We start from the raw sequence: 24,854 nt of genomic DNA on the forward strand, positions 1-24,854 counted from the left end.
AGGTCTTACTGCAGTTGTACAGGGCCTTGGTAAGACCACACCTTGAATATTGTGTGCAGTTTTGGTCTCCTAATCTGAGGAAGGACATTCTTCCTATTGAGGGAGTGCAGCGAAGGTTCACCAGACTGATTCCCGGGATCGTGGGACTGACATATGAAGAAAGACTGGATCGACTAGGCTTGTATTCAATGGAATTTAGAAAAATTAGAGGGGATCTCATAGAAACATATAAAATTCTGATGGGATTGGACAGGTTAGATGCAGGAAGAATGTTCCCGATGTTGGGGAAGTCCAGAACCAGGGGTCACAGTCTAAGGATAAGGGGTCGGCCATTTAGGACCGAGATGAGGAGAAACTTCTTCACTCAGAGAGTTTTGAACCTGTGGAATTCTCTACCACAGAAAGTTGTTTAGGCCAGTTCGGTAGATATATTTAAGAGGGAGTTAGTTGTGGCACTTACAGCTAAACGGATCAAGGGGTATAGAGAGAAAGCAGGAATGGGGTACTGAAGTTGCATGATCAGCCACGATCATATTGAATAGTGGTGCAGGCTCGAAGGGCCGAATGGCCGACTCCTGCTCCTATTTTCTATGCTTCTATGTTTGTATGCATTGATTCCCTCTGGTTCTTGTCCCGTTGAAGCGACTTCTTAAGCATGTCCCTGAAGTCCTGCCACATGAAGATGTAGAGGACGGGGTTGATGCAGCTGCTGACACATGCCAGGCTGTAGCTGAACGGGACTCCCATGACCAGCAGCGACCGTCGCATCTCGCTCTGCGGGCGGAGCAGCAGGGCGAGGACAGAAACGATGTGGTAGGGCGCCCAGCACAGGAGGAAGGCCAGGATGATGGCGGCCATGATCCTGAAGGGTTTGCCGCCGCTGGGCGCCAAGCGGTGACGCCTCAGCTGCAGCCGGATTATGGCGTAGCTGGTGGCGATGACCAGGAACGGAAGAAGGAACGCGCTGAGGAAACGCACCAGTGTCAGCGCTCTGTACCGTGGGTATCTTGGGCTCCCCGACCACTTGCCGTCCAGCAGGTAGTCGCCGGAGCACATCGTCCGGTTGTCCTGGGGCACCAATCGTTGGAAGGCGAACGATGGCGCACTAAAGAAGGCGGCCGCCACCCACACCCCCAGGCTGAGCAGGGTGGCCAGCCGTGGGCCGCGGTGGTTCCGGGACCAGACGGGCAGCACCAACGAGATGCAGCGGTCCAGGCTGATGGCGGCCAGCGTAAAGATGCTGGCGTACAAACAGAGCACCAACGCCCCATGGCTGAGCTTGCAGAGCAGCCAGCCAAAGGGCCAGTGGTTGTCCAGGGCGATGTTGGCGGTGAAGAGAGGGAGCAGCAGAGAGAAGATGAAGTCGGCCACCGCGAGGCTCAGCAACCAGACGGTGTAGGCCGTTCTCTTCAGCTTGAAGCCGGTGGCCCAGATGACCAGCCCATTGCCCAATACGCCCAGGACGCAGCTGATGATGTAGATCGCCATAACGCAGGCGCGCATCCCTCGCCGCACGCTGGAGAAGTCTGCGGTCGCCGGGACATCGGTCGGAACATCGCTGGAGTTGACCAACTGAAGATGCTCGGGATCCATTTCAGATGTTGCACCTGAAGAGGTGGACAGAGAGAGAGAGCGAGAGAGAGAGAGAGAGGGAGTGGGAGGGAGAGAGAGCGAGAAAGAGGGAGCAGGAGAGAGAGAGAGAGAGCGAGAGAGAGAGAGGGTGTGAGAGCGGGAGAGAGAGAGGGAGCAAGAGAGAGAGAGAGAGAAAGCAAGAGCGAGAGAGAGATAGAGAGAGAGAGTGCAAGTTAGAGAGAAAGGGAGGAAGCGGGAGAGAGAGAGAGCGAGAAAGATTGAGCAAGAGAGAGAGAGAGAGCTAGAGAGAGAGAGAGGGAGTGAGAGCGGGAGAGAGAGAGGGAGCAAGAGAGAGAGAGAGAGAAAGCAAGAGCGAGAGAGAGATAGAGAGAGAGAGAGCAAGTTAGAGAGAGAGGGAGGGAGCAGGAGAGAGACAGAGAGAAGGAGGGAGCACGAGAGAGAGCGCGCGAGAACGGGAGCGAGAGAGAGCGAGAGTGAGTGAGAGTGGGAGAGAAAGAGCAAGAGAGAATGAGAAAGAGAAAGCAAGAGTGAGAGAGAGAGAGCAAGAGAGAGAGAGAGAGTGGGAGAGCGGGAGAGAGAGATAGAGTGATGGAGCAAGAGAGAGAGGGAGATTGGGAGAGAGAGAGAGAGAGAGAGAGACAGGGAGCAAGAGGGAGAGAGAGAAAGAGAAGGAAGCATCCATCAGAGTTAACACCAGTACTGCAATCTCGGAGATTGGCATAATAATTCCACCTCCGGAACATCATCCGTCTCCTCCCCTGTCTCAGTCCAATTTTTGTTGAAACCCTCGCCCGTGCCTTTGTCATCTCCAGACATGTCTATTCCAACGAACCCCTGGCCAACCTCCCTGATCGGATGCCCATCCAAAGCTCCCATCTTTTAACTCACACCAAGTTCCGTTCACCCACGCCCCTCTTCCCGCCCCCCCCACCACCCCCTGCCATTGTGCTTGCTGACCTACATCGGCTCTCGCTCCAGCAGTGCCTCGATTTTCAAATTCTCATCTTTCTTTTCAAATTCCTCTGTGGCCTCCTCGTCCCCTCACTCGCTATATCTGTAAATTCCTCCAGACCCTACAATCCTCCGAGATCTCTGCGCCCCTCCAATTCTGGCCGCTTGCGCATCCCCCCCCCCTACAATGTGTGTGCCTTTGCGTAGTCTCACAGGTTTGTAGAGCAGTTGCATTGGGAGTGTCTTTGTCAGTCACGTCATGTTCACAAGACCCAATAAAGCCCCATCCAGTGGGGTTTGTGGTGTCCACAATAAGGCACATGGTTGTGAGCCTGGTGGATGAACTTTTAATGTGTAATGTGAACTTTTAATAAATCAACTAGTTCTTAAAAGCAAATGAGTCCCTAGGAATTCCTAAGCAAACAACCCATGAACCCATGGACAGTGTTGAACTAACAAATAGAGCTTGTGGAAAGCCATTTTTAGTCATTGAAAAGCAATTCAAGTTGATTGAGTGATAACGGCTGTTCAGTTAAGAAGGCAATATAAATGTAACAACGGGTTATTTCAGTAATTTGGGAGCCTTTGACAGGTAATGGAATTGGCAAAATCTTAAAGTTAAAGATGACAAATCTTTTTTTAGAACTAATGACATCAGTGAAGTCTCAGCAGATGTGGCTCAATCGCAAACATGCAATCAATCAGTTCGGGCGAAGATGAAAGCTATTCTTCCAGTCATGATTGGGGCAGAGACTTATGGTATCTTAGTGAATTTGTTATCCCCAAGAAAGGTTAAGGATTCTTCATTCTCTGATATACTACAGATATGGGAGAAATATTTTGAACACACCTTTTAGAAATAGAGAGCTATAAGTTCACAGTCAAAGACCTGATGAAACCGTCAGTGACTACTTCGATGCCACAAGAAAATTATCTCTACGCTGCAATTTTTGGAGGATTCCTCTTTGAGATAAATTTGTATGTGGACTAACGGATGAACGCATCCAATCAAAATTATTAGCTATGGACGATCTCTCTTTTGAGAACGCTTGCAAGATAGCCACCTCCATGGCAGAGAAAAATATGAATGAATTTCACCCATGACTGGCAGCAGTGACAATTCACAGTCACTGAGGTGCAGAAACACAGAAGAGGGTGAGCCCCAGTCGGAGGAGATTTACAAAACCAAGAAGAATAGATGTCATAGGTGTAATGGCAACCATACCGCGCAACTGTGTGGGTTCAAGTGGGCAAGATGCTAGCGGTGCCAAGTAAGGCAACACATTGCAGCCGCATGTAAATCCAATGATAAGCAAAGACTGCACTGCATGGAAACCGATCAGAACAGTGTAGGTTTTGGTGTATATGCAGTGAAAGGGCAAGGCAGTACATGCGTCATGTCGGGATTTCAGGACCATTGTAATGATTAATAATCGTTGGATTAATATGACAAAAGACACAGCGGCTGATTTCAGGGGAATTTCTGTACCATCCGGTGGGGCGGGGGTGCAGTTGGGCTTCAGTTGGGAAGACTAGTGAGGAAACGCGAGCCAACTAGACAGGATATTGATAACTGGGACGATCGAGATCTTAGGAAGAATGCTGACATGAGGACGGATGTAAGGTTTCCAGGGACATTCAAGAGGACACAGGAAGATAGAAGGCAGGAATCCCAGGCTATACACCCAGAAAGCAGAAATTCCCCAAGATGATCTCCAGCGTCAAACAAGAATGTGGAAAATGGGCCTAGCCGGCCTACAGCAAAGATATGGCAGTCGGAGCAGGAAGAAGCTAAACGCTTACAACAATATACTCAGGCTCAGCAGTCGAATTTGTAAAATTGTAACTCACGAGAAGTAATCTTTTGAAATATTGTGTATAGGTCTTGCTTCTAAAAAAGGGGAGGGCATTGAGTAGGCAACTGCGAGTATGCTCACAGGTTTGTCGGGCTGTTGAGTTGGGAGTGGCTCATGCAGTCACGTGATGTTCACAAGACTCATTAAAACCCCAGCCCGTTGGGTTCGGGGGGGGATCCACGATGGGGCAAGTGGTTGTGAGCCCGGTGGATGAACTGTTAATATGTAGCATGGTTGTTAAACCTTTTGCTAAATACGAACTAGTTCTTCATAGCAATGTGTTGCTATGATTTATAAAGCAAAGAGCCCATGAAGCAAATACATTACAACCCCGATGTCCATCGCTCCACCATCGGTGGCCGTGCCTTCAGCTGCCTGGGCCACAAGCTCTGGAATTCCCTCCCTAAACCTCTCCGCCTCTCTCTCCTCCTTTAGGGCGCTCCTTAAAAACCGAGCTCTTTGACCCAGCTTTTGTTCATCTGTCCCTAATATCTACTTATGTGACTTGGGGTCAAATTATGTCTAATAAAGCTCCTGTCAAGCGCCTTGAGCAGTTCCACTACAGTAAAGGCACTATATGAATACAAGTTGTTGATATTAAGATGCATTGAAGGAATCTGCAACTGTTCTAACGTCGCCCCCAAGTGGTGTTCACGTGTACTGCGCGGGTCATCTGACTATCTCCAACCACCAATGGCAAATGCAGCTCGCCCTCACTACTGCCCCTCCAACAGTGTGGTGCTCCGTCAGCACTGCCCTTCCATCAGTGCGGCACTCCCTCAAGACTAACCGCCTGACAGTGCGCGACTCCCTCAGCACTTCCCCTCCAACAGTGCAGCGCTCCCTCAGTACTGCCCCTCCGACAGTGCGGCCCTCCCTCAGTACTGCCCCTCTGAAAGTATGGCGTTCCCTCAGTACTGTCCCTCCGACAGTACGTTGCTCCCTCAGCATTGCCCCTCCTACATGGCGGCGCTCCCTCAGTACTGCCCCTCCGACAGCATGGCACTCCCTCAGTACTGCCCCTCCGACAGTGCGGCGCTCCCTCAGTACTGCCCCTCCGACAGTGCGGCCCTCCCTCAGTACTGCCCCTCTGAAAGGATGGCGTTCCCTCAGTACTTTCCCTCCGACAGTACGTTGCTCCCTCAGCACTGCCCCTCCGTCATGGCGGCGCTCCCGCACTACTGCCCCTCTGACAGTATGGCATTCCCACAGTACTGCCCCTCCGACAGTGCGGCACTCCCTCAGTACTGCCCCTCCGACACTGAAAAACTTCTCATCCCTGTAGCCAACCTTCTACCCTATCAAACCCCGTGGTAATCCTTAAAGTAGATGGTGATCTGTAGAATTACCTGTGTCTGCTGAGCTCCTGATGGAAGTACAAGACGAACAGTGGCCGAGAGAGTCTGCTTGTCTGACCTGCTGGTTCGAAGTCAGAGAGTTCTGCCTTCAGATATTTACTGCCTCTCCTATACAGACCAAACCATTTCCGTTCTCTGACGACAGCCCATGACATGATTGGGGAGCTGATGGTGTCAGATCCTGTCTTGGCCTTGTACACACAGCAACATGGCAGATATTGATCTATCAGATTGGAGACTGCAGTTTAACAGCACAGAATCTTTATTTTATACAACTGGTGTGATGTTTATGGATAAATATTGGCTGCAGAACACGGGAGAGAACTCCCCTGTTCTTCTTCCAATAATAGCCATGGGATCTTTTACATCCACACAAGAGAACAGGCGGGGCATTGGTATAAAGTCTCATTTGAATGACGGTCCCTCTGACAGTGCGGCACTCCCTCAGTACTGCCCCTCCAACAGTGTGGTGCTCCGTCAGCACTGCCCTTCCATCAGTGCGGCACTCCCTCAAGACTAACCGCCTGACAGTGCGCGACTCCCTCAGCACTTCCCCTCCAACAGTGCAGCGCTCCCTCAGTACTGCCCCTCCGACAGTGCGGCCCTCCCTCAGTACTGCCCCTCTGAAAGTATGGCGTTCCCTCAGTACTTTCCCTCCGACAGTACGTTGCTCCCTCAGCACTGCCCCTCCGTCATGGCGGCGCTCCCGCACTACTGCCCCTCTGACAGTATGGCATTCCCACAGTACTGCCCCTCCGACAGTGCGGCACTCCCTCAGTACTGCCCCTCCGACACTGAAAAACTTCTCATCCCTGTAGCCAACCTTCTACCCTATCAAACCCCGTGGTAATCCTTAAAGTAGATGGTGATCTGTAGAATTACCTGTGTCTGCTGAGCTCCTGATGGAAGTACAAGACGAACAGTGGCCGAGAGAGTCTGCTTGTCTGACCTGCTGGTTCGAAGTCAGAGAGTTCTGCCTTCAGATATTTACTGCCTCTCCTATACAGACCAAACCATTTCCGTTCTCTGACGACAGCCCATGACATGATTGGGGAGCTGATGGTGTCAGATCCTGTCTTGGCCTTGTACACACAGCAACATGGCAGATATTGATCTATCAGATTGGAGACTGCAGTTTAACAGCACAGAATCTTTATTTTATACAACTGGTGTGATGTTTATGGATAAATATTGGCTGCAGAACACGGGAGAGAACTCCCCTGTTCTTCTTCCAATAATAGCCATGGGATCTTTTACATCCACACAAGAGAACAGGCGGGGCATTGGTATAAAGTCTCATTTGAATGACGGTCCCTCTGACAGTGCGGCACTCCCTCAGTACTGCCCCTCCAACAGTGCTGCGCTCCCTCAGCACTGCCCCTCCGACAGCGCGGCGCACCCTCACTACTGCCCCTCTGACAGTGCGGCGATCCCTCAGTACTACCCTTCCGACAGTGCGGCGCTCCCTCAGTACGGCCCCTCCAATGGTGTGGCACCTGTCACTACTGCCCCTCCGACAGTGCTGCTCTCCCTCAGTACTGCCCCTGCGACAGTGCAGCACTCCCTCAGTACTGCCCCTCCGACAGTGCGGCGCTTCCGCAGTACTGCCCCTCCGACGGTGAGGCACTTGTCAGTACTGCCCCTGCGACAGTGCAGCGCTCCCTCAGTACTGCCCCTGCGACAGTGCAGCGCTCCCTCAGTACTGCCCCTCCGACAGTGCGGCGCTCCCTCAGTACTGCCCTTCCGACAGTGCGGCGCTCCCTCAGTACTGCCCCTCCGACAGTGCGGCGCTCCCTCAGTACTGCCCCTCCGACGGTGAGGCACTTGTCAGTACTGCCCCTGCGACAGTGCAGCGCTCCCTCTCCAATGCCTCTCCAACAATGTGGCGCCCCCTCAGTAATGCCACTCCGACAGCGCAGCGCTCACTCAGTACTGCCACTCTGACAGTGCGGCACTCCCTAAGTACTGCCCCTCCGAGAGTGCAGTGCTCCCTCAGTAATTCCCCTCCGACAGTGTTGCGCTCCCTCAGTACTGTCCCTGGTAATTATGGCCATGAAAATAAAAACCAAGCACTTGTGTTCATTTCGGGAAGGATGGAATTCAAGGTCATAGAAGTTATGTTAAATTTGCAACCAACCTTGGTTAGACCACACTTGGAGCACTGTGCACAGTTCCATTCTCCGTATAATGTGCTTAGATCAAATCTGAGCACTGTGCACAGTTCTGGTCACCATATACCTGGGTTAGATCACACTTGGAGCACTGTGCACAGTTCTGGTCTCCATATACCTGGTTAGACCACACTTGGAGCACTGTGCACAGTTCTGATCTCCATATACCTGGTTAGACCACACTTGGAGCACGGTGCACAGTTCTGGTCTCCATATACCTGGATTAGACCACACTTGGAGCACTTTGCAAAGTTCTGGACTCCTTATACCTGGGTTAGACCACACTTGGAGCACTGTGCACAGTTCTGGTCTCGTTATACCTGGGTTAGATCACACTTGGAGCACTGTGCACAGTTCTGATCTCCATATACCTGGTTAGACCACACTTGGAGCACGGTGCACAGTTCTGGTCTCCATATACCTGGATTAGACCACACTTGGAGCACTTTGCAAAGTTCTGGTCTCCTTATACCTGGGTTAGACCACACTTGGAGCACTGTGCACAGTTCTGGTCTCGTTATACCTGGGTTAAACCACACTTGGAGCACTGTGCACAGTTCTGGTCTCCATATACCTGGGTTAGACCACACTTGGAGCACTGTGCAAGTCCTGGTCTCCATATACCTGGGTAGACCACACTTGGAGCATCGCGCACAGTTCTGGTCTCCATATACCTCGGTTAGACCACAGTTGTTCATGTCTTATATTCTTATGGTAGTCGTAGAGAAGGTATTTCCACTTATGTGGTGATACCACAAATAGGGGGATATCAATATAAGATTATCACTAATCAAAAAAATTTACCAGGATGATACCAGAACTGAGAGGTTAAAGCTATCAGGAAAGGCTGGGGCTCATTTCTCTAGAAAAGTGAAGGCTGAGAGGTGAGCTGATAGAGGACTTTAAAACCCCTGTAATTCCCTCACTAAAGCTCTCCGCCTCTCTTTCTCCTCGTTTAAGACGCTCCTAAACATCGACCTCTTTGACCCAGCTTTTGGTCACATGTCCGAATATCTCGTTACGTGGCTCACTGACACATGTTGTCTGATTTGGGCTCCTGTGAAGCACATTGGGACTTTTAATTACGTTAACGGCGTTGAATAAACGCAAGCTGGGTTTGTTCGCGTTGGAGCAGAGAAGAGTGAGTGGAGATCGGATAGGGGCGTGCAAAATCCCGAGGGGTCTGTCCAGATCGGATCGGGAGGGAGAATGTTCCCACTGTGGGAAGGGTCGCAAAGCAGAGGACACGCAGATTTAAGGTGATTGGCAGAAGAACCAAAGGGCGACACGGAGGAAAAGCATGTTTACGCAGCGAGTGGTTAGGATCTGGAACCCGCTGCCTGAGAGGGTGCTGGAGGCAGACTCAATCGTGGCTTTCAATAGGGGAATTGGATAAGTACCAGAAGGTTAAACATTTGCAGGGTTACGGGGAAAGGACGGGGGGAGTGGGACTGGCTGAGTGTTGGACACGGGCTCGAAGGGCTGTACACATTCTGTGCTTCTATGATGTTTGTAGGCACAGCATATGTTGCCTGTTTTCAAAGATAATCTCCAACTTGCCCAAAAACCAGCGATGATAAACACTTCCCCTTTCCTGAGAGGAGACCACAGCCCTTGCAATGCTTCTGCACTGCGTGGAATTAAGGCACTCATGGCGAGAGAGGAGGGTGATGAAATGAAGACGCAGTGAAAGCCCAGGAGGGAGAGACTGCTTGGGGAGGTGAGGATGGAGGACGGAAGAATAATGTGCAGGACCAGGGGTTCAGAGCTCAGGAGAAGAGGAGCTCGTAGAAAGAAAGGATTTGCATTCCTGTAGCGCCTGTCACTAACGCAGCACGTCCCAAAGCGCCTCCCAGCCAATGAAGCACTTTTTCAAGCGCGTTCACTGTTGTAAATGTGGGAAACGTGACAGCCAATTCGCGCACAGCAAGCTCCCACAGACAGCAATTTGCTAAATGAGTAGATCAAATTGTTTTCGTGATAAGAGCATAAGGACATAAGAAATAGGAGCAGCAGTAAGCTACCTGGCCCCTCGAGCCTGTTACAACATTCAATAGGTTCATGGCTGATGTGATCATGGACTCACCTCCACTTCCCCGCCCGCCCCCATCACCTTTTACTCCCTTATCGCTCAAAGTTTGTCTATCTCCACCTTAAATATATACAAATACCAAGCCTCCACAGCTCTCTGGGCCAGAGAATTCCACAGATTTACAACCCTCCGAGAAAAGAAATTTCTCCTCATCTCAGTTTTAAATGGGCCGCCCCTTACTCTGTTAGTATGTCCCCAAGTGTTAGGTTCCTCTATGATTGGAAATATTCCATCTACATCCACTTTGTCGAGCCCCCTCATTATCAATAAGTTTCAATAAGTTCATCTCTCATTCTTCTCAACCCAATGTGTATAGGCCCAAACTACACAGCTTACCTCATAAGTCAAACCCCTCATCTCCGGAATCAACCCAGTAAACCTTCTCTGAACAGCCTCCAATGTAAGTATGTCCTTCCTTAAATACGGAGACCAAAACTGTATGCATTACTCCAATTGTTGCCTTACCAATACCCGATATAAATGTAGCAAGACTTCTCTGCTTTTATACTCCATCCCCTTTGCAATAAAGGCCAAGATACCATTGGCCTTCCTGATCACTTGCTGTACCTGCATACTCACCTTTTGTGTTACATGCACAAGTACCCCCAGGTCCCGCTGTACTGCAGCACTTTGCAATCTTTCTCCATATAAATAATAACTTGCCCTTTGATTTTTTTTCTGCCAAAGTGCATGACCTCACACTTTCCAACATTGTACTCCATCTGCCAAATTTTTGCCCACTCACTTAGCCTGTCTATGAACTTTTGCAGATTTTATGTCCTCCTGACACATTGCTTTTCCTCCCATCTTTGTATCGTCAGCAAACTTGGCTACGTTACACTCAGTCCCTTCTTCCAAGTCGTTAATATAGATTGTAAATAGTTGGGGTCCCAGCACTGATCCCTGTGGCACCCCACTTGTAACTGATTGCAAACCTGAGAATTAAACATTTATCCCGACTCTCTGTTTTCTGTTCTTGAGTCAATCCTCTATCCATGCTAATATATTACCCCCAACCCCGTGAACTTTTACCTTGTGCAGTAACATTTTATGTGGCACATTGTCAAATGCCTTTTGGATGTCCAAATACACCACATTCACTGTTCCACTTTATCCACCCTGTTTTTTATATCCTCAAAAATTCCAGCAAATTTGTCATACATTAGTTCCACTTCATAAATCCACGGTGATTCTGCCTGACCGAATTATGTTTTTCCAAAAGACCTGCCATTGCTTCTTTAATGATGGAATCCAACATTTTCCCAACCACAGATGTTAGGCTAACTGGTCTATAGTTTCCTGCTTTTTGTCTGCCTCCTTTTTTAAATAGGGGCGTTACATTTGTTAGTTTTTCAATATGCTGGGAGCTCACCAGAATCCAGGGATTTTGGTAAATTACAACCAATGCACCCACTATCCCTGCCGCTACTTCTCTAAGATGTAAGCCTTGTGGTCCAGGGGATATATCTGCCTTCAGTCCCATTATCTTACTGAGTACCACCTCCTTAGTGATTGTGATTGTTTTACGTGCCTCCCCCACCTATAACCCCTTGACTATCCACTGCTGGGATATTGTTAGTGTCCTCTACTTAAAGACTGATACACATATTTGTCCAGAGTTTCTGCCATCTCCATGTTCCCCATTACTAATTCCCCGGTCTCATCCTCTAAGGGACCAACATTTACTTTAGCCACTCTTTTCCTTTTGAGATACCTATATCATGCTATCTGTTTTTATATTTTGTGCTAGTTTACTTTCACAGTCTATCTTCCCTTTCTTAATCATTTTTTTAGTCATTCTTTGCTGGTTTTTAAAAGCTTCCCAATCTTCTGCCCTCCCGCTAGTTTTAACCACTTTGTATGCCCTTGTTATTAATTGGATACCTTCTTTATTTCTTTAGTTAGCCATGGATTGTTGTCATTTCTCTTACACCCGTTCCTCCTCACTGGAATATATTTTTCTTGAGAGTTGCGACATGTCTCCTTAAATGTACACCACTGTTCATCAAGCGTCCTACACTTTAATCTATTTTCCCAGTCCACTTTAGCCAACTCTGCCCTCATACCTTCAAAATCTCCTTTATTTCTGCTGAGTACGCTGGTTAGAGATGCACATTTCTCACCCTCCATCTGAATTTGAAATTCAATCATGCTATGATCACTCATTCCAAGGGGATCCTATGCTAGGAGGTTGTTTATTAATCCTGCCTCATTACACAGGACCAGATCTAAGATAACCTGCACGCTGTTTGGTTCCGTTACATACTGCATAAGGAACCCATCCCTTATGCACTCCATGAACTCTTCCTCAAGGCTACCCTGACCAATTTGATTTGTCCAATCAATATGGAGGTTAAAATCGGCCATGATCATTGCTGTTCCTTTTTTACAAGCGCTAACTATTTCCTAGTTTATGCTCCCACGAGCAGAGTTGCTACTGTTAGGGGTCCGATATACTACACCCAACAGTGACTTTTTCTCCTTATTATTCCTTATCTCCACCCAAACATTTACAAAATCCTGATCATTTGAGCCAATATGGTTTCTCACTATCTATGAAGGATACCTAAAAGTATCTATAAGGATATACATAATGTAATAAATACTTTTGACATTTGACTTTGACATCCACGTTTCCACTTTCAAAGGTTAAATTAAAATTCTTCCTCCTTTCTGAAGCATTCACGTTATCAAACTCAATATTATTTATGCATTTATCTTATGAACAGCGTACATAACTCTCCAGCTGAATTTTTGGGGGATATTTAAAATTATCACCGAAATTTATACACAATTTGACCGTAAGGACGCAATATTTTGCACCTCTGACGATATAATTATGAAATTATATGAGATACTGCTTAAGCAATCTTGTGACAAAAATTTAGGGTTAATGATATAAAATTTAGGGAGTTGAGGGCCGTATTAGTATCTGAGTTAATCTGGCCCTGATGATTCAATGATGTTTGCAGGAACAGCATATGTCGCCTGTTTTCAAAGATAATCTCCAACTTGTCGAATAACCAGCGATGATAAACACTTCGTCTTTCCTGAGTGGAGACCACAAGTCTTGCAATGCTTCTCTGCTTGTATAATTAAGGCACTTGTGGCGAGAGAGGGCTATGTCACAATGCACAGCCAGCTCCTACAAACAACAACGTGGTAAATGAGCAGATCAGTTTTTTTTAGTGATGTTAGTTGAGGGATAAATATTGGAGAACTTCCCCTCTGCTCTTCTTCAAATTAATGACCGTGGGATCTTTTACATTCCACCTGAGAGGACAGACGGGGCCTCGGGTTTAATGTCTCATCTGAAAGATGGTATCGGCGAGAGTACAACGCTCGCTCAGTACTGCTCCTCCGACAGTGCGGCGCTCCCTCAGTACTGCCCCTCCGACAGTGCGGTGCTCCCTCAGTACTGCCCCTCCGACAGTGCGGCACTCCCTCAGTACTGCCCCTCCGACAGTGCGGCACTCCCTCAGTACTGTCCCTCAGACAATGCAGCGCTCCCTCAGTACCGCCCCTCTGACAGTGCGACGCTCCCTCAGTACTGCCCCTCCGACAGTGCTGCACTCCCTCAGCACCGCCCCTCCCACAGTGCGGCAGTCCCTCAGTACTGCACCTCCGACATTGTGGCGCTCCTTCAGTACTGCCCCACCGACAGTGCAGAACTCCCTCAGTACTGCCCCACCGACAGTGCAGAGCTCCCTCAGTACTGCCCCTCCGACAGTGCAGCGCTCCCTCAGTACTGCCCCTTTCGACAGTGTGGCACTCCCTCAGTACTGTCCCTCAGACAATGCGGCACTCCCTCAGTACTGGCCCTCTGTGACATTGCGGCGCTCCTTCGGTAATCCCCCTCCGACAGTGCAGCACTCAGCCATGAAAGCCTCTCTGACAATCTCGCAGAGGTATCGATGCGGGAGAAGGAAGAGAAGCCATTGAAAGAGATTCTCTGGCTACGACGAGATAGATGAGAATGGAACCAGGCGAGTGCAGTCCCACCCAGTTGGACGATGGTGGAGAGGCGTTGGAGGAGGATGGAGTGGTCAACTGTATCAAAGGCTGCAGACAGGTCCAGTAGGAAAATGAGGGAGAGTTTACCTTTGGCACACTCACAAACGATTTAATTTGTGACTTTGATGAGAGCCGTTTCGGAACTGTGGTTGGGGCGAAAAATCAGATTTGGAGGGATTCAAACAGTGAATTCATGGAACGATGGGCACGGATTTGGGAGGATGCAACACTTTCAAGGAATTCGGACAGGAATGGGAGGTTTGAGATGCGGCAACAGCTAACAAGCAAAGTGGGGTCAAGGGTTGTTGTTTTGCGGAGAGGGGCGATGACCACACATTTGAAGGCGAGGGGAACAGTACCTGAGGAGAGAGAACCGTTAACAATGTCGGCTAACATGGGAACCAAAAAAGGAAGTTGTGTGGTCAGCAGTTTAGTGGGAATATGGTCAAGGGAGCAGGAAGTGGCTCTCATGGACAAAATGAGTTTGGAGCGATCAATAGCGGAGATCAAAGAGAAAGTAGAGAAAGATGTGAGTTTAGGGCTGGGGCAGGTGGGAGCCTCAGAGGAAGTTTGGCCCTGTGGGCTAGGTGAAGGAAGGGAAGTCACAGAGGCAGCTGATCGGATGGTCTCAATCTTTGAGACAAAGAAGTCCATGAGCTCCTCACACTTGTTGTTGGAGGCGAGTGTGGTGGAGACAGGACAGAGGGCTTTAAGGAGACAGGTTCGCAGTAGGGAATAGCAGCTGGGGGCTACTTGCGCATTACAGAATGATCCTGGAATAGTGAGTAGTTTTTGTAGACAACAGTAGGAACAGATAAGGTTTTATGTTATCCCAAATAAGGTCAGGTCCAAGTTATTCTAGTAGATCTTCATGACCAGCACCTGGGAATGTGCTTGACCAAGAGATTTGCAGACAGTTACTTATGGTGGCCAGGTCCAGATAAAGATATAGAGTACATTGTTAGGCAGTGTACACCATATCAATCGGTAAGCAAGCAACCACCATCAGTACCAGTTCAGCAATGGAAATGGCCTCCCACAGTGTGGCAAAGGTTACATGTGGATTTAGCTGAGCTAGAAGGAAATCAATTCTTCATTGTGATTGATAGCTGTTCGAAGTGGGTCGGCCGAGGTGTTTCCGATGCAGAAGACAACAAGTAAAACACTAGACAATTTGAGAAGATTGTTTTCTTCATATGGCCTCCGAGAAGAAATTGCATCTGATAATGGGCCGCAATTTTTTTCAGAAGAATTTGCACAGAAATGGTGTGAAAAGTACCAAGGTTCCACTGTATCACCGTGGTTCAAATGGTGCAGCAGAGCACATTATACACAGAGTAAAATGTGCTTTCATCAAACAAATGTTGCTTCCAAATCCAAAGAAACGGCAGTTGTCGTTGGATCGCAAATTGGCAACTTTTATAATTACTTATCGTAATTTTCCTCGTACAACTTCTGTTAGAACACCAGCAAAGTTGTTTCTCAAATGACAGCCACAAACAAGGTCATCGTTGTTATAGCTAAACTAGGCATAGTCGATAACAGAGAAGCAATCAAGAGAGAAAGAGAATCATGAGTAAGGCAGTGTAAGACAGAGATGTGAAACCGAATGAGCAGGTGAGAGTGAAGACCCGTCACCATAAATAGTTAAAGTGGTTACCAGGTAGAATAGTGAGGATATGTGGTCCTCGCACATATTTGGTCAAGTTGTTTGATCATGGACAGGTTAGGTTTGTTCAGATTGATCATATTTTTCCTACAGATGTGGAAGGGGTCGAAACATAGAAACAGAGAAACATAGAAAATAGGTGCAGGAGTAGGCCATTCGGCCCTTCGAGCCTGCACCACCATTCAATAAGATCATGGCTGAACATTCACCTCAGTACCCCATTCCTGCTTTCTCTCCATACCCCTTGATCCCTTTAGCCGTAAGGGCCATATCTAACTCCCTCTTGAACATATCCAACAAACTGGCATCAACAACTCTCTGTGGTAGAGAATTCCACAGGTTAACAACTCTCTGAGTGAAGATGTTTCTCCTCATCTCGGTCCTAAATGGCTTACCCCTTATCCTTAGACTGTGACACCTGGTTCTGGACTTCCCCAACATCAGGAACATTCTTCCTGCATCTAACCTGCCCAATCCCGGCAGAATTTTATATGTTTCTATGAAATCCCCTCTCATTCTTCTAAACTCCAGTGAATACAGGCCCAGTCGATCCAGTCTCTCCTCAGATGTCAGTCCTGCCTTCCCGGGAATCAGTCTGGTGAACCTTCGCTGCACTCCCTCAATTGCAAGAACGTCCTTCCTCAGATTAGGAGACCAAAATTGAACACAATATTCCAGATGAGGCCTCACCAAGGCCTGTACAACTGCAGTAAGAGCTCACTGCTCCTATACTCAAATCCCCAAGCTATGAAGGCCAACATGCCATTTGCCTTCTTCACCGCCTGCTGTACCTGCATGCCAACTTTCAATGACTGATATACCATGACACCCAGGTCTCGTTGCACCTCCCCTTTTCCTAATCTGCTGCCATTTAGATAATATTCTGCCTTCATGTTTTTGCCAACAAAGTGGATAACCTCACATTTATCCACATTTTAAGTCATCTGCCATGCATTTGCCCACTCAACTAACCTGACCAAGTTGAGGATTGGTGGTCCTCGAACATATTTGTGAAGTTGATTATCATGGACTGGTTAGGTTTTCTCACATTGATCATATTTTATCTACAGATGTAGAAGAGTTGAACGTTGGAAGGATTCGATTATTTCTGATGAGTCAGATAGTCTTGTTATAACTAGAGTACCAGTAGCAAATCCTACATCAGATGTACGAAAAACACGTCCAAGAGAAAGTCAGAATTTAAGTCTGAGTGCGAGTCAGGCAGACAAACAGTCTGAAGTTGTGAAGAGTTCAAATGTAAATCAAGCGTTGCCCTTGGAGAAAAACTCTCCTCAGGATCAGCCTAGAATCAGTCTGAGTTCAGCACCAAATTTGAAAAGTTCTGTTTGAGAGTGAATGTATCGTCTTCGAAAGTGAAAAGCAGTGGTTAAGTTTGATTTGTAGATATGGCAAAAATAAGTCCATATCTTTTGTTGTGTATAACCGTGCACGTTATTTATAATAATTATTTTGTTATAAGCAGGGTGGATAGGGGGGAACAAGTGGATGTGGTGTATTTGGGTTATCCACATTATACTGCATCTGCGATGCATTTGCCCACTCACCTAAACTGTCCAAATCACCCTGCAGCCTCTTAGCGTCCTCCTCACAGCTCACACTGCCACCCAGTTTAGTGTCATCTGCAAACTTGGAGATGTTACACTCAATTCTTTCATCCAAATCATTAATGTTTTTTAAATAGCAGGGGTCCCAGCACTGCGACCTGCGGCACCCCACTGGTCACTGCCTGCCATTCTGAAAAGGACCAGTTTCTCCCGACTCTCTGCTTCCTGTCTGCCAACCAGTTCTCTATCCACGTCAGTATATTACCCCCAATACCATGTGCTTTAATTTTGCACAAAAATCTCTTGTGTGGGACCTTGTCAAAAGCCTTTTGAAAGTCCAAATACATCACATCCACTGGTTCTCCCTTGTCCACTCTACCAGTTACCTCCTCAAAAAATTCCAGAAGATTTGCCAAGCATGATTTCCCTTTCATAAATTCAAACTGACTTGGACTGATCCTGTCACTGCTTTCCAAATGCGCTGCTATTTCATCTTTAATAATTGATTCCAACATTTTCCCCAATACCGATGTTAGGCTAACCGGTCTATAATTCTCTCTCCCTCCTTTTTTAAAAAGTGGTGTTACATTGGCTAACCTCCACTCCATAGGAATTGATCCAGAGTCGATAGACTGTTGGAAAATGATCACCATTATTTCTAGGGCCACTTCCTTAAATAATCTGGGATGCAGACTATCAGGCCCCGGGGTTTTATCGGCCTTCAATCCGATCAATTTTCTGACGAATAAGGATATCCTTCAGTTCCTCCTTCTCACTCGGCCCTCTGTCCCCTAGTACTTCCAGAAGGTTATTTATGTCTTCCTTCGTGAAGACAGAACCAAAGTATTTGTTCAACTATTCTGCCATTTCTTTGTTCCCCATTATAAATTCACCTGAATCTGACTGCAAGGGACCTACATTTGTCTTCACTAATATTTTTCTCTTCACATATCCATAGAAGCTTTTGCAGTCAGTTTTTATGTTCCCGGCAAGCTTCCTCTCATACTCTATTTTCCCCCTGCTAATTAAACTCTTTGTCCTCCTCTGCTGAATTCTAAATTTCTCCCAGTCCTCAGGTTTGCTGCTTTTTCTGGCCAATTTATATGCCTCTTCCTTGGATTTAATACTATCCTTAATTTCCCTTGTTCGCCCCGGTTGGAGCACTGTAGACTGTTGGAGCACTGTGCAGTGTTCTGGTCTCCATATACGTTGGTTAGACCACACTTCGACTAAGGTGCACAGTTCTGGTCTCTATATACCTCGGTTAGACCACACTTGGAGCACTGTGCACAGTTCTGGTCTCCATGTACCTGGGTTAGACCACACTTGGTGCACTGTGCACAGTTCCGGTCTGCATATACCTTGGTTAGAACACACTTGGAGCACTATGCACAGTTCTGGCCTCCATATACCTGGGTTAGACCACACTTGGAGCACTGTGCACAGTTCTGGTCTCCATATACCTTTGTTAGACCACACTTGGAGCATTGTGCACAGTTCTGGTCCCATATATCTTGGTTAGACAGCAATTGGGTCACTGTGCACAGTTCTGGTCTCCATACACCCTAGGTTAGACCACACGTGGAACACTGTGCATGGTTCTGTTTTCCATATATCTTGCTAGACCACACTTGGAGCACCATGCACAGTTCCGGTCTCCATATATCTTGTTTAGACCAACTTGTTCTTACCTTATGTTCTTATGATAGACCTATAGAAGGTCTTTACACTTATGGGGTGAGACCAGTATTGGGGGGCATCAATATACGATTGTCACTAATTTAAAAAGATTTCCAAGAATGATACCAGAACTGAGAGGTTTTAACTATCAGGAAACAAGTGCCTGTCGTTCAGACACCAAATCTTTTCTTAACACAACAGCTTTTATTTTTTCTGTACACTTTGCCGGGTTCAGACTTGTGAGACAAAACAACATAGATACGCAATGTTTATTTTCTCACCCCTATCGAGGGGTTATCTTTATTAGAATAATTAAAAGAAATACAAGCATTCACAATAGCATTGAATGTACAATAATTTCTAATTATTAACCCACTCTGACCAATCGCACTGAAGTATATAACAGTTAAAACGTTTTTATATCCTAAGTCATTTGAAAGCAAAGACTCCCACACAGGAGTTAACTCCAGTCTTGGTCAGCGATTGGAAAATAACCACCCTGCTTCTCTTGGTAACTGACCAGGTTACCATTCACATTGACTGCAGCGGTGACCTCATGTGTCACAGCCATTACATACCGTGTTTTCTGAATATTTGGCCCCCGTGTATGAAATTGTCTAGGTCTAAAGCAAAGAGCTTAGTCTTTCACCATGAATAGGTCTTTCAATCGCCTTTCTTCACAGTTCTCAGACAATGCCTGTGAGAACTGTCTCTTTGCAGCTGTGAGACGTCAAAACACGCGAGAAGGGCTTTTGAATTCGCAAAGCCTTTTGGGTCGCTAACAATTGGTCAACCCATGTTTTCAGCCACCTTGGATCAGTTTGCAAGCACAGTTATTAGCAGACAATGAGGCTGAAAATGCTGCAGTCTTACAGAGGTTGCAGTTCAGCTTTGGCTGATACAGCACAGACTCTCTTCACAGTTCCCCCTTCCACCCCCCTCCCTTCTGCCCCGCCTCCACACCCCCCAACACCTACACAAGAAAAACTAAATGGACGTGCCGGCTTCGTCGCAGAGCAAGAGAGATTGGGTCTTAGCCCTGCCGGATTTGGCGAACTGGGTGGAATCCTCCTGGAAGGCATTCTCCAGCGCCTTGCTGAGTGACCTCCTTAGCTTGTCCCTGAAACCCTGTCCCATGGAGATGTAGAGGACGGGGTTGATGCAGCTGTTGATGCAGGCCAGGCTGCTGCTGAGTGGGATGCCCACGGCCAGCACGTGAAGCCATGGCTCGTCGGGCGGGTGGAGCAGCTCCAGCAGTACGAAGGTCTGGTAGGGCGCCCAGCACAGGAGGAAGGCCAGCACGATGGCGGCCATGACCCTGAAGGGCTTGCCGCTGCTGGGCGCCAGGCGGCCCCGCCTCAGCCGCAGCCCGATGACGGCGTAGCTGGTGCCGATGACCAGGAACGGGAGGAGGAACCCGAGGAGGAAGCGGGCGAGGGTCAGCCCGCGGTAGCGGGCGTGTTGCAGGCTCGCCAAGCGCTCTATCACCGCCTGGTGGTCCTCGTCTCCATAGTCCACCGCGGCCAAAGCCTCCCGCTCGTCCTCCAGCAGGTACTCGGTGTAGCACAGCGTGCGGTTGCCCCAGGACACCGTGTCGCGGAAGGCGAATGACGGCGCGCTCAAAACCGCGGCCGCCACCCACACCCCCAGGCTGAGCAGGGCGGCCAGACGCGGTCCGCGGTGGTTCCGGGACCAGACGGGCAGCACCACCAAGACGCAGCGATCCACGCTGATGGTGACCAGCATGAAGATGCTGGCGTGCATGCAGAGCACCGCCGCCCCACTGTTCAGCTGGCAGAGTAGCCGGCCGAAGGGCCAATGGAAGTCCAGGGCGAGATGGGCGATGGAGAGCGGGAGCAGCAGAGAGAAGGTGAAGTCGGCCACGGCGAGGCTCAGGAACCAGACAGTGTTGGCCGTTCTCTTCAGCTTGAAGCCGGTGGCCCAGATGACCAGCCCGTTGCCCGACAACCCCAGGACGCAGGTGACGACGAAGATTGCCATGGTGAAGGCGTGCATCGCGTGCCGCAAGCTGGAGTAGCCTTCAGTCGCCGGGGTCTCGTGCGGAACCTCGCTGGAGTTGGTTAGCTGAAGATCATCGGGCTCCATCCCACCTGAAGAGACACAACAAGACACGTTAAATGCTAGGACACTGAGAAGTGTAGAGGACTAAAGGCACCTTGGAGTGCAGGTCCACAGATTCCTGCAGGTAGCAGGACAGGTAGTTAAAATGGTTAAGCAGGCATATGGGAAATTCCTCCTCATCTCAGTTTTAAATGGGCGGCCCCTTATTCTAAGACCATGCCCCCTAGTTCTAGTCTCCCCCATCAGTGGAAACATCCTCTCTGCATCCACCTTGTCGCGTCCCCTCATAATCTGATACATTTCGATAAGATCACCTCTCATTCTTCTGAATTCCAATGAGTAGAGGCCCAACCTACTCAACCTTTCCTCATAAGTCAACCCTCTCATCTCCGGAATCAACCGAGTGAACCTTCTCTGAACTGCCTCCAAAGCAAGTATATCCTTTCGTAAATATGGAAACCAAAACTGCACGCAGTACTCCAGGTGTGGCCTCACCAATACCCTGTATAACTGGAGCAAGACTTCCCTGCTTTTATACTCCATCCCCTTTGCATTAAATGGTAGGACACTGAGAAGTGTAGAGGAACAGAGGACCTTGGAGTGCAGGTCCACAGATCCCTGAAGGTAGCAGGCCAGGTAGATAAGGTGGTTAAGAAGGCATATGGAATACTTGCCTTTATTAGTCGAGGCATAGAATACAGGAGCAGGAAGGTTATGCTTGAACTGTATAAAACACTGGTTAGGCTACAGCTGGAGTACTGCGTGCAGTTCTGGTCACCACATTACAGGAAAGATGTGATTGCACGAGAGAGGTTAGAGAGGAGATTTACCTGGATGCTGCCTGGTTTGGAGAATTTTAGCTATGAGGAAAGGCTGGGTTTATTTTCTTTTGAATAGAGGAAGCTGAGGAAAGATTTAATTGCGCTGTATAAAATTATGAGGGGCCTGGATAGAGTGGATAGGAAGGAGCGGGCGGGTAAATGGAGCTGAGTCCACGGCCAGATCAGCCCTGATCTTGTTGGGTGGTGGAGCAGGCCCGAGGGGCTAGATGGCCTACTCCTGTTCCTAATTCTGATGTTCTTATGCTCTTATTAATGTTGGGGAAGTCCAGAATCAGGGGTCAGCCATTTAGGATAAGGGGTGAGCCATTTAGAACCGAGATGAGGAGAAACTTCTTCACCCAGAGAGTGGTGAACCTGTGGAATTCTCTACCACAGAAAGTTGTTGAGGCCAATTCACTAAATATATTCAAAAAGGAGTTAGATGTAGTCTTTACTACTAGGGGGATCAAGGGGTATGGCGAGAAAGCAGGAATGGGGTACTAAAGTTGCATGTTCAGCCATGAACTCATTGAATGGCGGTGCAGGCTCGAAGGGCCGAATGGCCTACTCCTGCACCTATTTTCTATGTTTCTATGACCTGTTTCCCTTGGCAGAGGGGGCAATAATCAGGGGGCATAGATTGAAAAAAATTGGGGCAGGTTTAGAGGGGATTTGGGAGAAAATTTCTTCAACCAGAGGGTGATGGGGGTCTGGAACTCACTGCCTGAAAGGGTGGTCAAGGCAGAATCACTCCCCACAATTTTAAAGTACTTGGATGTGCACTTGAAGTGCCGTAACCTACAGGGCTGTAGACCAAGAGCTGGAACGTGGGATTTGGCTGGATAGCTCTTTGTCGGCCAGCGCGGCATGATGGGCCAAATGGCCTGCTTCTGTGCCATAATTTTTCTTGGATTCTATGAAGAGAGGGAGAAAGAGAGGGAGAGAGAGAGAGAGAGAGAGAGAGAGCGAGAGAAAGAGGGAAGAATCCATCAGTGTTTACCCCAGTATTGCAATCACGGAGCTGGGCAAAATAATTCCACGACCGTACATCTCCGCAGCTGACTCAGCCCAACTGCGGCTGAAACCGTCGGCCGTGCATTTGTTACCTCCAGACATGTCTATTTCAATGTTCTCCTGGCTGGCCTCCCCAATCGTATCCTCATCCAAAACTCTCATATCCTAACTCGCGACGAGTCCCGTTCACCCATCACTACCTGTACACGCTGAACTACATTGGCTCACGGTTAATCAATGCCTCGATTTCAAAAGTCTCATCCTTGTTTTCAAATCCCTCCATGGCTCTAGTTCCACTCCTATCTATGTTACCCCCTCCACCTGCTGCACCACTCCCTATCCCTATAACTTCCACCAGCCCCTGCAAACCTCCTTTTCTCTGTAACATCCTCCAGCCCCTACACCCCTCCCTATCTCTATAACCTACTCCAGTCCCTACACCCCTCCCTATCTCTATAACCTCCTCCAGCCCTGACACCGCTTCCTATCTCTGTAACCTCCTCCAGCCTCCACACCCCTCCCTATCTCTGTAACCGCCTCCATCCCCTACACCCCTCCCTATCTCTGTAACCTCCTCCAGGCACCATGCACCTCCATATCTTTGCGCTAACCCCAAACCTAACCGAAACGCTACACTATTCGCTATCTCTGTCTCATCCTCCAGCCCCTACACCTTTCCCTATCTCTGTAACCTCCTCCAGCCTCTACACCGCTCCCTATCTCTGTAACCTCCTCCAGCCTCGACACCCCTCCCTATCTCTGTAACCTCCTCCAGCCCCTACACCCCTTCCTATATCTGTAACCCCCTCCAACCTCTACACCGCTCCCTATCTCTGTAACCTCCTTCAGCCTCTACACCCCTCCCTATCGCTGTAACCTCCTCCACCCCTTACACCCATCCCTATATTTGTAACCTCCTCCAGCCCCTACACCCCTCCCTATCTCTGTAACCTCCTCCAGCCTCTACAACCCTCCCTATCTCTGTAACCTCCTCCACCCCTTACACACCTCCCTAACTCTGTTACATCCTCTAGCCCCTATACCGCTCACTATTTTAGTAAACCTCCTCCAGCCCCTACACCCCTCCCTATCTCTGTAACCTCCTCAAGCCTCTACACCGCTCCCTATCTCTGTAACCTCCTCCAGTCCCTACACCCCTCCCTATATCTGTAACCTCCTCCAGCCCCTACACCCCTCCCTATCTCTGTAACCTCCTCCAGCCTCTACACCCCTCCCTATCTCTGTAACCTCTTCCACCCCTTACACCCCTCCTTAACTCTGTTACATCCTCCAGCCCCAAGAGGCATCTCTATCTCTGTAACCTCCTCCAGCCCCTACACACCGCATCCAGCCCTACATACCTCTCTTTCCCTGAAATAACCTCCAGGCCCTCGATGCCTCCCTCTCTCTGTAATTTCCTCAAGAACCTGCAGTCCTCCCTATCTCTGTAACCTCCTCCAGATCTAAATCTCTCCCAATGTCTGGAACATCCTCCAGCCCCTGCACCACTCCTTATCTCTGCAAGCTATTCCAGCCCCTACACACCACCTTTTCGTCGTAATCTCATCGAGCGCCACATCCCTCTCTTTCCCTGTAACAACCTCCAGCCCTGACACCCCTCCCTATCTCTATAACCACCTCCAGCCCGAAACCGCTCCCGATGTCGATAACATCCTCCAGCCCTACGCCACTCCCTATTTGTTTAACCTCCTCCATCCCCAACATCCCTATATACCTCAAACATCCTCCAACCCTACTGCTATCTCTATCTCTGTAACTTATTCCAGGCACCATACACCTCCCTATCTTTGCCCTAAACCTAACACTAATCCTAACCCTACACCATTCACTATCTCTGTATTCTCCTCCAACCCCTATACCTCTCCCTATCTCTGTAACCTCCTCCAGCCCCTGCACCTTATCTCTGTAAATTCCTCAAGCCTCTACACACCTCCCTTTCTCTGTAACATCCTCCAGCCCCTACACCC

General features: G+C 48.6%; 2 protein-coding genes across 2 annotated transcripts; both read right to left on the reverse strand.

Moving 5' to 3' along the window:
* Window positions 1-344: 344 nt before the first annotated feature.
* Window positions 345-1,593, reverse strand: LOC139240370 (chemerin-like receptor 1). The gene has a single exon (XM_070868840.1). It carries the CDS (start codon window positions 1,591-1,593, stop codon window positions 589-591), a length of 1,005 nt encoding a protein of 334 aa, XP_070724941.1. The 3' UTR covers window positions 345-588.
* Window positions 1,594-19,936: 18,343 nt separating this feature from the next.
* LOC139240371 (chemerin-like receptor 1) lies at window positions 19,937-23,028 on the reverse strand. The gene is made up of 2 exons (XM_070868841.1): window positions 22,896-23,028; window positions 19,937-21,060 (listed from the first exon to the last, which is right to left on the reverse strand). Exons 1-2 carry the CDS (start codon window positions 23,026-23,028, stop codon window positions 19,937-19,939), a joined length of 1,257 nt encoding a protein of 418 aa, XP_070724942.1.
* Window positions 23,029-24,854: the final 1,826 nt, after the last annotated feature.

This window comes from Pristiophorus japonicus, chromosome 31, assembly GCF_044704955.1.
Source record: "Pristiophorus japonicus isolate sPriJap1 chromosome 31, sPriJap1.hap1, whole genome shotgun sequence".
Lineage (NCBI taxonomy): Eukaryota > Metazoa > Chordata > Chondrichthyes > Pristiophoridae > Pristiophorus > Pristiophorus japonicus.